Source organism: Rhinoderma darwinii, unplaced genomic scaffold (genome assembly GCF_050947455.1).
Source record: "Rhinoderma darwinii isolate aRhiDar2 unplaced genomic scaffold, aRhiDar2.hap1 Scaffold_956, whole genome shotgun sequence".
Classification (NCBI taxonomy): Eukaryota; Metazoa; Chordata; class Amphibia; order Anura; family Rhinodermatidae; genus Rhinoderma; species Rhinoderma darwinii.
The window spans coordinates 24,810-39,200 of record NW_027464531.1 but is presented as its reverse complement, the minus strand read 5'-3'; the positions used below and the strand labels follow the sequence as shown (position 1 = coordinate 39,200).

At 47.0% G+C, this 14,391-nt stretch overlaps 1 protein-coding gene across 1 annotated transcript in view; it reads left to right on the top strand.

Annotated features, from left to right (window-relative positions):
* ATP6V0A4 (ATPase H+ transporting V0 subunit a4) overlaps positions 1-14,391 on the top strand; it is a 55,323-nt gene that overhangs the window by 20,039 nt on the left and 20,893 nt on the right. Inside the window, exons 5-13 of the mRNA XM_075849552.1 lie at positions 2,651-2,776; positions 2,916-3,013; positions 3,801-3,927; positions 5,399-5,481; positions 7,077-7,170; positions 7,465-7,677; positions 7,823-7,973; positions 8,098-8,237; positions 11,772-11,929. Of these exons, the coding sequence (XP_075705667.1) occupies positions 2,651-2,776; positions 2,916-3,013; positions 3,801-3,927; positions 5,399-5,481; positions 7,077-7,170; positions 7,465-7,677; positions 7,823-7,973; positions 8,098-8,237; positions 11,772-11,929 (1,190 nt within the window). The remainder of the gene's footprint in view (positions 1-2,650; positions 2,777-2,915; positions 3,014-3,800; positions 3,928-5,398; positions 5,482-7,076; positions 7,171-7,464; positions 7,678-7,822; positions 7,974-8,097; positions 8,238-11,771; positions 11,930-14,391) is intronic.

The window sequence follows — 14,391 nt, the reverse complement described above, 5'->3', positions numbered from 1 at the left end:
TGTTGTGTCCATTCATTTCAAGAACAAGATTACATTTCTTATCTCACTAGCAGCTGTTCTTCACCTCCCCCTTCTCTTGTCACACTAGTTGATTCTAAATTATACCATATGGGAATTTACTATAAGGTCATTTGCAACATTAAAACAACTACTACTTCTATCACTTCCTTTGCTTTAAACTTTACTTTATAAAATATGAATTTCCTCTGACAACCTCCTCGTACTACTTCTTCTGACACTTTTCTCCATGCTTCTGCTTTCCCCTGTAACTTTTTATCTTTCAACCATCCACGTTTTGTGTCACAACATTCATTCCATTTTTCTGCGTCTAACCGTCCATGGGATTCTAGACCACATGCTTTCATTAATTTTTTTTTTTTTTTTTTTTTATTTATTTATTTTTTTGTTCCCTGCGTTGCCTTTTTACCTTCTCTTTCTGCTACTACTGTTTGGCGGTTTGTCCTTTGGGGTGCTCATCTCATACTCTTGTTACAGATTCTAGCTACTGACAGATGAATTCCATTCTCATCTGTTTTATACAGTTTCTAGTTTCCGTACTTACTCCTGTTACAGATTTTAGCTACTGATAGATGAATTCCATTCTCATCTATTTTAGACAGTTTCTAGCTTCCGTACTTACTCTTGTTACAGATTTTAGCTGACAGACGAATTCCATTCTCATCTGTTTTAGACAGTTTCTAATTTCCGTACTTAATAGGGACACCAGTTCCCCATTGTCTAGTTATAAGTGGTCGCCTATAGGCAGACCCTAAGTTATGTAGGGGGTAGTTTTCCTGATAGGTGAATTTCTGGATTTACGATCCCCTAGTAAGCTTACACCCTTTTAACAGGTGCTTGCTCACCCATATGCCATACCTCAAACTCTCGTTTGCCGTGACTGTTTCCCATAGCCCTGCTATGATGGAGGGGACTCTTACCCTTCTCTCTCAGTTTTTATCTTCACTAACAAACACTATGGCTATTGGCTGTTAGGGAAAGTCCCACACTACCTTTCTCACCTATTTTATACAGTTACTTATCCCCTCAAAACCCTTTTAAACCTTCTTCTACTCTGGCCAGAGAATTAAATTCCTTTTATAACTAGCTTACTTTCTTCTTATTCACTTTAAACACCACTCAAGGAGATATCCTCCACACCATAACAGTAATATGACAAATATTCCTGATCCAAATAATAAGGCAAACGTAAAATCAAGCTGTTCATTTGACATGCCGGATTATCGGATTGCAGAAAATTCTGGAATTTTGAGCTGAAAATCAGTGCATGATAATCCCCGCAAGTACCTCAATGCTGTACACACATTTTCGGTATTTTGCCGGATTATCAGATTGCACAAAATTTTCGATTTCCAGGCTAAAATTTAGCCTATCATAATCCCCATAGTCACCTGAAGCATGTACACATGTTTCTGGTAATTTGCCGGATTATCGGAAGTTTTTTTCCAAAAAACAATTTCCTTATTCTAAAATGCATTTGTGACACAAAACTGGGTTTCTACAACATTCATACAAATACTGTCATGGAGATCAGGCACTTTATCCTGAGGGTAGGATTACATATAGACTTGACCAGATTTTTACACTAAAAATACCCTCATGTGGCCCCTCTATCCCTCAGGAGTACTACCGGGAAGGTGACCTACCAGACAGGAAGGTGCAGAGCAGAGTTTGTAAGAATTAAGTCTTCTTACGTTGCTGCAGCTGTGGTCTGCCCGTTCCTTAGTCTGGAGAGTCGCCACTCTAGTCCCGGGAGATCCCCTAGGTGGGGTGCCGTCCTTCTGGTCAAGTCCCTGTTTCGGGCGCCAATTTCTGTGATCACAATGAGGTCACGTTACGCCTTGATCTCCATGCAGGTTCAAATCAGGTGGGGGGGGGTGCGAGCTCGGAGAAGCAAAGACACACTGAGACGTTTCTCAAGGCAAAAATACTTCTGACTTTATTTGCAGAGACACAGAGTTTATATAGTAAAAATATCATATAATTACGTGCAGACACATATACATTCTTGTGGTTTCTTTCCTCATTATTCTTATCTCTACATTCATTGTTCTTATTCCTTACATCTAATTTTTAATCCGGTGTTCTACCCATATCTATCTTGGCTGTACGCCCAGAACCCAAAAAGTCTGTAAACAGACTCCCTAGTTCCTGGTAGTACCCTCATAACATAATGAATTCGCAATTTCTAGTTTCGGCAGAACATCTGCAGATTATCACATTCCATAACCTTTCAATAATACCCAAAATATAGACTCGTTTATCCTTCTACCTTGAAGTAGTACATACATTACACTTATATCATTGATTATAGGTTGTTCTATACCATCACAATCTCATGTCTGATCACAGTGTAATTATATTATATATCAGTGATGTCAGTAACAGGGGGCGGGGCTGTGACAACCTCTCACACATGATATACAGGCTGGTTGTCAGTAGTAATAGATGAATAGCTGTGACTGTATATAAGATGTGTGGATCTCATGTCTGATCACAGTGTAATTATATTATATATCAGTGATGTCAGTAACAGGGGGCGTGGCTATGACAACCTCTCAGTAACAGGGGGCGGAGCTGTGACTACTTTATTTATGTTACTATGATATCCTATATGTTAAATATCTTACAGACGGTGTTGGAGAAGTTGGAGGGGGAGTTGCAGGAGGTAAATCGTAACCAGCAGACCTTGAAACAGAACTTTCTGGAGCTGACGGAGCTGAAGCATCTGCTGAAGAAGACTCAGGATTTCTTTGAGGTTTGTTCTTGTTATAGGGGGGGGGTGGGATCGGCTGCAGTGACCACTGATAACCACACGGGGCTCCTCTATACAATCACTCATCACATGACTTTCAGATGTGACATTCTCTTTTTATTTCGTTCTATTCCGTGTCCAGGCTGAAGCGAATCTTCCTGATGATTTTTTTAATGAAGACACCAGCAGCCTCCTGGAGCTTCGGACCGTCCCTTCCGCTGCTGCCGCTGGCAAACTGGGGTATGTGCCGCGTTGTATCTGATATTAATATATAGCGATCGATACCCTGATCCGCAGCTGTAAATGTTCTCCTCCGTTATCCTCGAGTCGTTCTGAGCTGCGGTTGCAAATTAAAAATATATGAAATTAAAGCAAAGGTTGTTATATCAAGTTGCTTTAAATTATGTATTATACTCCAGTAACATCCAAAGCTGCATCAGCAATTCTACTGTTACATTCGGTCTTACTCCAATCCCAACCAGAGCTGCAGTCACAATTCTACTGATACCTCCTGTCCAGTCACATTCACAGTTCTGCTGTTACATTATCTTCTATTTCAGTCACCTCCAGAGCTGCATTCATAATTCAGCTGGCTTCTGCCACGATTTCTCAGCACTGTGCTGTGTCTGACATTCACCTATCATCTGAGGTGGCATCCCATGATGCACTGCAGTGTGGAATTGAACCTGTAAAATGATCTGAGAAAGCGTCGCTGGGACTATTCGCAGATTTTCGTCCGAGCTAGATGGAGCAATGGGCGCAGGTTGTGTGTTTTCCATACATGACGCCGTCACTTAGTCCTAGGAATGGACCTCCCTGATATTCCAGGACCGGTGACGTTATATCTGCTGGGGAGACACAAAGTAACGAGTCATCAGCGGACGTTTCCTGTCACTTCACGTTGCGATCGTCTCGTTTTCAAAATGTAATGACCCTAAAAACGCAGAAAGGGTGGAACGCAGCCGCAGGGGTATCCAGTGTCGCTTGGTGTCTCCGGTTCTGATCCGATCCTCCTCTCATTTTGCAGGTTCACGGCCGGGGTGATCGGGAGGGAGAGAATGGCGTCCTTCGAGCGGCTGCTGTGGAGGGTCTGCAGGGGGAACATCTACCTGAAGTACAGTGAGCTGGACACGTCTCTGGAGGATCCCGTTACAGTAAGGAAATACGGGCGGGAAGATGGTGACTCCGGGGCCCCGGTCCTCCCGGGAATACAGAGGGGAAGATTGTGACTCCGGGGCCCCGGTCCCCCCGGGAATACAGAGGGGAAGATGGTGACTCCGGGGCCCCCGTCCTCCCGGGAATACAGAGGGGAAGATGGTGACTCCGGGGCCCCAGTCCCCCCGGGAATACAGAGGGGAATGTTTTATGATCAGCCCAGAACTCACTGCAAAACAGATGTGAGAACCGCCGCCAATCTCCTCATGTCGGTGCCCGCTGCCTGAACAATGCCATAGGGGCGGAGAAGGATCAGACAAGTTGTGTTTTTACTCATCTGATCCTATGTTCTAGTGAGAGATCAGCGGCGCCAGACGCTTATCCTCTCTCCTCCTAGCAATAAACAAGCACACAAAACCTAAGATTACGGAGGAGTCGGGATAATAGACAGAACGTTTTCTTGAGTCTGTTCTGAGCCTTAAAGTTTATCTTACAAGAAAAATCCTTTTACCTCTTTACCGGACGGCGGAGATGCGGTCACGTGAGGGAACAGGCGCCGAAGTAACCGGTGACTAAACTTTTCAAAAACTTTTGACATTTTGTGGTGACACGTAAGAAGTTTTGGTCGGGGAGGTCCAAGCACTGAGACCCCCCACCGATCGCTAAAACTAAGCGGCGGAAGAGCTGGTGCGATCGTTGTGCCGCTACGTTTCTGATCGGCTTTCCTCGGAGCGGTGCACGGATTCATGGACTTTCTATTGAGCTCGTACTCCGCTCCGAAGAAAAGCCGATCATAAATAAAACGGCACAGCGATCACCCAAGCGTTTCTGCCACTTTGGGTGGTCTCAGTGCTCGGACCCCCACTGATCAAAACTTCAGACATGTCAAAAGTTTTATAAAAGTTTAGTTACGTTTTAAAGAGGCCGCACGCCTTTAATGGCTGTCGGAGAAACACGTGTTAGGTCGTCAGTTACCCCCCCCCCCCCCATACACATGCACGCAGGATCTGGCGACGGTGCACGTGTTCTCAACGGGGAGAGGGGCATAAGCCGCGTTCACACACACCTGGCAGCGGCTTTTCCTTATTGGGAACAAAGGATCGGACATGCGGAAATGTAACATGCCCAATCACTTGGTTCTCCGACATCTGTCAAACAAAGATTGGCCGAACATCTAATACACGGCCGGTCCCGCTGAAATCCGACGATTTGGCGACATTAGTGTAATGTGTGCGGCCACCTTTAGGCTGCTCCCCTGATGACGACCTGTCCCATTTCTCTTCTGTCTTGGAGACATCGTCTGCATCAACATCTATGATCAGTGGCCTCTCGGGTTCTAATCCTCCATAAATCTCAGAATTGGTTTTCCAGAATGATTTTCTCGCTTACGTTACCAGATCTCCCGCTGCGGTGGCTTCTGCTTCGTGACATTGCTGTATAATCACATGATCTGTCTCCGTTCTCCTGCAGAAAGAAGAGGTGAAGAAGAACGTCTTCATTATATTCTACCAGGGCGAGCAGCTCAAGCAGAAGATCAAGAAGATCTGTGAGGGGTGCGCTGGGGACATCTAGTGGTCACTTTTATGCATTGCACGAGAACTTACTATTCTTGATCTGTATAGACGCTTGTACAATTTCAAGGACCCTCACCGTTTCTTCAATTGGATTGGGTCCTGGTGCTCCCCCCAGACCCCTCTGTCTGATTGAGAAAAAATACCAGCCAAGCGCTTGTCCAGTCTTATGTATAATGAAAAGTCCTGCAACTTTCTAATAGACTTCGGGGGAGGTTTATTGAGCGATTTGCACCAGTTTTCTGGCATAAAAAAAGTTGCATATTTTGGAGCACGACCGTTTTGCAAGTAAATTTTCGACTTTTAAAATTTGACGCCGCTCTCGCCACTTTTAAAATAGTGTGCGGGACTTCGAGGCAGAGGGGCCGGGTCACCGGAGCCCGACAGATTTACGTTCATTTACACCAGAAATGCATTTGTGTCGCACAGACAGTCCAAGCTGCGCCAAGTTTATTAAGAAGTGTGCGCCCCTAATAAATATAGCGCATATTACTCCAGCGTGCGACAGTCTATGAGACCTCAATCTTCGTCAATTCCTTCCTACGTGTTTCAGTTCCTCACCCTTTTCAAGATTTTGCTTGCTGTCAGTGAATGGGAACATTCATTGTGTACATTTATAGGCTAAAAACCCGTCCTGATCAAACACACGTCAGTGTATCATAGAGGATTACCTGCACTGGTACATTGTAACAAACATCAGCTGTATGAGCAGGTCCTGCTACGCAGGGGTTTCCATTTATATGAGACTGGAGAGCACTTTTTATACCAGACTTCCCATTAAAGGGATAATCCCAGAATAGACAATTATTACCGATCTACAGGACATGCGATAATTGTCTGATCGCTGGGACCCCCACCAATCATGAGAGCGGCGGTCCTGAATCCCCTGTTGCTCCTCACCTCTTGAATGGAGCGGGGGTTGAGGATGCGCATTGTCGCTCCATTTAAAGTCTACGAGAATGACAGGAACAGCTGAGAACTCACTCGGCTGTTTCCATCAGTCCCATAGAAATTGAGTGCAGCGGCGGGCGCATGTGCTCATCCCTGTATGTCAGTGGATGGCGTATTCAGGGTGTATGTCAGTGGATGGCGTATTCAGGGTGTATGTCAGTGGATGGCGTATTCAGGGTGTATGTCAGTGGATGGTGTATTCAGGGTGTATGTCAGTGGATGGCGTATTCAGGGTGTATGTCAGTGGATGGCGTATTCAGGGTGTATGTCAGTGGATGGTGTATTCAGGGTGTATGTCAGTGGGTGGCGTATTCAGGGTGTATGTCAGTGGATGGCGTATTCAGGGTGTATGTCAGTGGATGGCGTATTCAGGGTGTATGTCAGTGGATGGTGTATTCAGGGTGTATGTCAGTGGGTGGCGTATTCAGGGTGTATGTCAGTGGATGGCGTATTCAGGGTGTATGTCAGTGGATGGTGTATTCAGGGTGTATGTCAGTGGATGGTGTATTCAGGGTGTATGTCAGTGGGTGGCGTATTCAGGGTGTATGTCAGTGGGTGGCGTATTCAGGGATTATATATGTGCAATATCCCACTGATGACCTGATCCTAATATTCTTATATTACAGGTTTAAAGCGACAGTGTACCCGTGTCCAGAGTCCGCAGCTGAGCGCCGGGACATGGCTGCTGAAGTGAACACCAGGATTGAGGATCTGAATTCGGTGGGTGGAGAAAACCTATAACGATCAGTCCGAGTCGTTCTCTTCTGTTCTCTTGGTCTCCTAAATGGATTTATACCTTTACATTCTTCTACAGAATTACACTGCCCTCACTTTAAGTGTCAGTCCACACTGCAGCTTTGTTATTCTATTCCATTCCCAGACAGGTGACGTAAGATGAATCCATGTGATAGAACATAAACCCAGGAATAGATTATAATTTCGCTCTGAGTCTTCGTTTTTTCACTTTTGTAACTTATGAAAATCGTCTTCATTTCGACTTATCGTCCGTTTCAGGTCATAACACAGACCGAGTCCCACCGCCAGCGCGTACTATTGGAAGCTGCGCAGAATCTGTCCGTCTGGGTGATCAAGGTGAAGAAGATGAAGGCCGTGTACCACGTTCTGAACCTGTGTAACATCGACGTCACTCAGCAGTGCGTCATCGCCGAGATCTGGTGCCCAGTGGACGACAAGGAACGTATCAAACAGGCGCTGCACCGCGGCATGGTGAGCGCGTCCGAATATATGTCACCCCAGCCTGTAATAACCACCGACTCCTGCACTGGTTATAATAGCCGGGGCCCTAAGCCTCATTGGGGGGCCCCTAGTTACCCACAGAACCACTTGCGTGTAACAGACTCTTCCATTGTAGGATCGCAGCAGTTCCGTCATCGCTCCCATCCTGACTGACGTACCAACCACACTGGAGCCGCCAACCTTCAACCGGACCAATAAGTTCACCGCCGGCTTCCAGAACATCGTAGACGCCTATGGTGTGGGGAATTATAGAGAAATGAACCCAAGTAAGATCTTCAATACACAAAACATCATCTTTTGGGGTGGGGGAGGGGGCCATGAATTATTTGGGGGTACTGACCTAACCCCCATGAGGAGCCCCTGAGCTGATGCATCTTATCTCTTGTCCAGCCCCCTACACCATCGTCACCTTCCCCTTCCTCTTCGCGGTGATGTTTGGCGATTGCGGACACGGCGCTGTCATGTTGGGCTTCGCGGCCTGGATGCTCCTGAACGAGAAAAGTCTTCTGGCTGCAAAAAGTGACAACGAGGTGAGAAGACGGGGGAGGGGAACGGCAGAAATAATTAATATTCTGATCAGGGTTTGTATTGATTTCCGTTCTGTAGATCTTTGTTACGTTGTGGCTCTCGCCTTGTTACGTTGTGGCTCTCGCCTTGTTACGCTGTGGCTCGCGCCTTGTTACGTTGTGGCTCGCGCCTTGTTACGTTGTGGCTCTCGCCTTGTTACGTTGTGGCTCGCGCCTTGTTACGTTGTGGCTCGCGCCTTGTTACGTTGTGGCTCGCGCCTTGTTACGTTGTGGCTCGCGCCTTGTTACGTTGTGGCTCGCGCCTTGTTACGCTGTGGCTCGCGCCTTGTTACGTTGTGGCTCGCGCCTTGTTACGTTGTGGCTCGCGCCTTGTTACGTTGTGGCTCGCGCCTTGTTACGTTGTGGCTCGCGCCTTGTTACGTTGTGGCTCGCGCCTTGTTACGTTGTGGCTCGCGCCTTGTTACGTTGTGGCTCGCGCCTTGTTACGTTGTGGCTCGCGCCTTGTTACGATGTGGCTCGCGCCTTGTTACGTTGTGGCTCGCGCCTTGTTACGTTGTGGCTCGCGCCTTGTTACGTTGTGGCTCGCGCCTTGTTACGTTGTGGCTCGCGCCTTGTTACGTTGTGGCTCGCGCCTTGTTACGCTGTGGCTCGCGCCTTGTTACGTTGTGGCTCGCGCCTTGTTACGTTGTGGCTCGCGCCTTGTTACGTTGTGGCTCTCGCCTTGTTACGTTGTGGCTCGCGCCTTGTTACGTTGTGGCTCGCGCCTTGTTACGTTGTGGCTCGCGCCTTGTTACGTTGTGGCTCGCGCCTTGTTACGTTGTGGCTCTCGCCTTGTTACGTTGTGGCTCTCGCCTTGTTACGTTGTGGCTCGCGCCTTGTTACGTTGTGGCTCGCGCCTTGTTACGTTGTGGCTCGCGCCTTGTTACGTTGTGGCTCGCGCCTTGTTACGTTGTGGCTCGCGCCTTGTTACGTTGTGGCTCGCGCCTTGTTACGTTGTGGCTCGCGCCTTGTTACGTTGTGGCTCGCGCCTTGTTACGTTGTGGCTCGCGCCTTGTTACGTTGTGGCTCGCGCCTTGTTACGTTGTGGCTCGCGCCTTGTTACGTTGTGGCTCGCGCCTTGTTACGTTGTCGCTCGCGCCTTGTTACGTTGTCGCTCGCGCCTTGTTACGTTGTCGCTCGCGCCTTGTTACGTTGTGGCTCGCGCCTTGTTACGTTGTGGCTCGCGCCTTGTTACGTTGTGGCTCGCGCCTTGTTACGTTGTGGCTCGCGCCTTGTTACGTTGTGGCTCGCGCCTTGTTACGATGTGGCTCGCGCCTTGTTACGTTGTGGCTCGCGCCTTGTTACGTTGTGGCTCGCGCCTTGTTACGATGTGGCTCGCGCCTTGTTACGTTGTGGCTCGCGCCTTGTTACGTTGTGGCTCGCGCCTTGTTACGTTGTGGCTCGCGCCTTGTTACGTTGTGACTCGCGCCTTGTTACGTTGTGGCTCGCGCCTTGTTACGTTGTGGCTCGCGCCTTGTTACGTTGTGGCTCGCGCCTTGTTACGTTGTGGCTCGCGCCTTGTTACGTTGTGGCTCGCGCCTTGTTACGTTGTGGCTCGCGCCTTGTTACGTTGTGGCTCGCGCCTTGTTACGTTGTGGCTCGCGCCTTGTTACGTTGTGGCTCGCGCCTTGTTACGTTGTGGCTCGCGCCTTGTTACGTTGTGGCTCGCGCCTTGTTACGTTGTGGCTCGCGCCTTGTTACGTTGTGGCTCGCGCCTTGTTACGTTGTGGCTCGCGCCTTGTTACGTTGTGGCTCGCGCCTTGTTACGTTGTGGCTCGCGCCTTGTTACGTTGTGGCTCGCGCCTTGTTACGATGTGGCTCGCGCCTTGTTACGATGTGGCTCGCGCCTTGTTACGTTGTGGCTCGCGCCTTGTTACGTTGTGGCTCTCGCCTTGTTACGTTGTGGCTCTCGCCTTGTTACGTTGTGGCTCGCGCCTTGTTACGTTGTGGCTCGCGCCTTGTTACGCTGTGGCTCGCGCCTTGTTACGCTGTGGCTCGCGCCTTGTTACGTTGTGGCTCGCGCCTTGTTACGTTGTGGCTCGCGCCTTGTTACGTTGTGGCTCGCGCCTTGTTACGTTGTGGCTCGCGCCTTGTTACGTTGTGGCTCGCGCCTTGTTACGTTGTGGCTCGCGCCTTGTTACGTTGTGGCTCGCGCCTTGTTACGTTGTGGCTCGCGCCTTGTTACGTTGTGGCTCGCGCCTTGTTACGTTGTGGCACGCGCCTTGTTACGTTGTGGCTCGCGCCTTGTTACGTTGTGGCTCGCGCCTTGTTACGATGTGGCTCGCGCCTTGTTACGTTGTGGCTCGCGCCTTGTTACGTTGTGGCTCGCGCCTTGTTACGTTGTGGCTCGCGCCTTGTTACGTTGTGGCTCGCGCCTTGTTACGTTGTGGCTCGCGCCTTGTTACGTTGTGGCTCGCGCCTTGTTACGTTGTCGCTCGCGCCTTGTTACGTTGTGGCTCGCGCCTTGTTACGTTGTGGCTCGCGCCTTGTTACGTTGTGGCTCGCGCCTTGTTACGATGTGGCTCGCGCCTTGTTACGTTGTGGCTCGCGCCTTGTTACGATGTGGCTCGCGCCTTGTTACGTTGTGGCTCGCGCCTTGTTACGTTGTGGCTCTCGCCTTGTTACGTTGTGGCTCGCGCCTTGTTACGTTGTGGCTCGCGCCTTGTTACGCTGTGGCTCGCGCCTTGTTACGCTGTGGCTCGCGCCTTGTTACGTTGTGGCTCGCGCCTTGTTACGTTGTGGCTCGCGCCTTGTTACGTTGTGGCTCGCGCCTTGTTACGTTGTGGCTCGCGCCTTGTTACGTTGTGGCTCGCGCCTTGTTACGTTGTGGCTCGCGCCTTGTTACGTTGTGGCTCGCGCCTTGTTACGTTGTGGCTCGCGCCTTGTTACGTTGTCGCTCGCGCCTTGTTACATTGTCGTCACATGAGATTTTAAAACAAGTAGAAAATGAACGTCCCTTTGTTTACTTAAAGGGGAAATGTCTCCGGTCATAGAGAGACCCTCAGTGTTATGGTGTGTACCAGGACCCCACTAGTTTCTCTATAACAAAAATGTACAGAATGGTTTTGATGAGTTAAAGGGGTTTTCCCATAAAAATACATTCATCACCTATCCCCAGGCCGGACTCCTGAGAAGGAGCGCCCCCATCCCCCCTGTGTAGATGGAGCGGTGGACGAGCATGTGTAGTGCCGCTCCATTCACATAGGGGACTCAGGAACCCTCGTTCTGGTGATCGGTCGTGCTCTCCGCAGTCAGACCCCCACCGATCAGAGAATTTTTCCCCTATCCTATAGATAAATTATGTTTTTCTTTTTTTTTTGGGGGGGGGGGGGGGGGGTTGAGAAACACTTTAAAAGTTTGAAGGTTCTGGATGTTTTAGGGTTCAGTCCGTAGATTAATGTTAGAGCTCCAGTGTCTTCACATTAGGGGTCCCCGTGTGGCCCCCGGTGACCTCAGGACGTCCGCTGATCTTTCATGTTACACCATGTTCTCCTCTAGATCTGGAACACGTTTTTCGGGGGGCGATACCTGATCTTCCTCATGGGAATATTCTCCATCTACACCGGATTCATCTACAATGACTGCTTCTCCAAGTCATTCAACATATTCGGGTCATCGTGGAGAGTCCGCCCCATGTTCACCAACGGCACCTGGAAGTATGTACCACCCCTCCCCCGCCTCGTCATATAGCCATAAGGGCAGTATTATATTATCGAATAGAAAGGGGAAAGGTCGTCAGGTCACTAAGGTACATCCAATGAGTAAGATCCGGGCACAGGGGCGTCTGGAGCAAAAAGTATGGCTACATTCACACAGCGTTTTCAGAACAATAGCGTTCTATGTGTGTATTAACATGTCCTATTTTTGTCCGCTTTGACGGCCCCACGGCTCCCATACAAGTCAATGGAGAAGTTTTTACCGGCCGAGGATTCCCCGCACACGGCGCTACTTTGAGCGCTGAGCTTGGGGAAGCCCATGACCTTACTATCCATATATGGACAGTGATGTCGGGCTTTCAACTGTGGAGTCTCCGGCCAGAGCATTGCGAGATCTCTTGCCAGGGACCCCTGTCTCCCTTCGACCCTCCCCCCATAGATAGCGCCATCCCCCCACCCCGTAGATGGCACTTTCACCCCCCTCCCCACCCAGGTAGCGCCGCTGTAGCTCCTTGAAGGAGCGGAATCCCCGGCCGAGAGACAGAGACATCAGGGGCTCCCTCTAGGAGTGGGGTGCTATATACATGGGGGGTGCTATCTACAGGGGGGGGTCATTTACATTGGTTTGCGATCTACAGTGGGGGGTGGTGCTATATACATTGGCACTGTGGCACTATATGGGGGTGTGACTATCCACAGGGGACACTGTTGTGCTATCTACATAAGAACTGTGGTGTTTTCAGGGGTTTTGGACAATAAAACCAAGAAATTAAATCCATCAGTTTTTCATGGCCATTTTTTTTCACTGTCGTGCGAATGTCGCCTAAAGAATCCAGAACTGGTGTCCACACGATATATACAGTATAAAACCTCACAGCAGAGATCAGGCATTAGTCATAGAAGAGGCAGTATATAGTAGTTATATTCTTGTATATAGGGGGCAGTATTATAGTAGTTATATTCTTGTATATAGGGGGCAGTATTATAGTAGTTATATTCTTGTATATAGGAGCAGTATTATAGTAGTTATATTCTTGTATATAGGGGCAGTATTATAGTAGTTATATTCTTGTATATAGGGGCAGTATTATAGTAGTTATATTCTTGTATATAGGAGCAGTATTATAGTAGTTATATTCTTGTATATAGGGGCAGTATTATAGTAGTTATAGTCTTGTATATAGGGAGCAGTATTATAGTAGTTATATTCTTGTATATAGGGGCAGTATTATAGTAGTTATATTCTTGTATATAGGAGGCAGTATTATAGTAGTTATATTCTTGTATATAGGGGCAGTATTATAGTAGTTATATTCTTGTATATAGGGGCAGTATTATAGTAGTTATATTCTTGTATATAGGGGGCAGTATTATAGTAGTTATATTCTTGTATATAGGGGCAGTATTATAGTAGTTATATTCTTGTATATAGGAGCAGTATTATAGTAGTTATATTCTTGTATATAGGGAGCAGTATTATAGTAGTTATATTCTTGTATATAGGGAGCAGTATTATAGTAGTTATATTCTTGTATATAGGGGGCAGTATTATAGTAGATATATTCTTGTATATAGGGGCAGTATTATAGTAGTTATATTCTTGTATATAGGAGCAGTATTATAGTAGTTATATTCTTGTATATAGGAGCAGTATTATAGTAGTTATATTCCTGTATATAGGGGGCAGTATTATAGTAGTTATATTCTTGTATATAGGTGCAGTATTATAGTAGTTATATTCTTGTATATAGGGAGCAGTATTATAGTAGTTATATTCTTGTATATAGGGGGCAGTATTATAGTAGATATATTCTTGTATATAGGAGCAGTATTATAGTAGTTATATTCTTGTATATAGGGGCAGTATTATAGTAGTTATATTCTTGTATATAGGGGCAGTATTATAGTAGTTATATTCTTGTATATAGGAGCAGTATTATAGTAGTTATATTCTTGTATATAGGAGCAGTATTATAGTAGTTATATTCTTGTATATAGGGGCAGTATTATAGTAGTTATATTCTTGTATATAGGGGCAGTATTATAGTAGTTATATTCTTGTATATAGGGGCAGTATTATAGTAGTTATATTCTTGTATATAGGAGCAGTATTATAGTAGTTATATTCTTGTATATAGGGGCAGTATTATAGTAGTTATATTCTTGTATATAGGGGCAGTATTATAGTAGTTCTATTCTTGTATATAGGGAGCAGTATTATAGTAGTTATATTCTTGTATATAGGGGCAGTATTATAGTAGTTATATTCTTGTATATAGGAGCAGTATTATAGTAGTTATATTCTTGTATATAGGAGCAGTATTATAGTAGTTATATTCTTGTATATAGGAGCAGTATTATAGTAGTTATATTCTTGTATATAGGAGCAGTATTATAGTAGTTATATTCTTGTATATAGGAGCAGTATTATAGTAGTTATATTCTTGTATATAGGGGCAGTA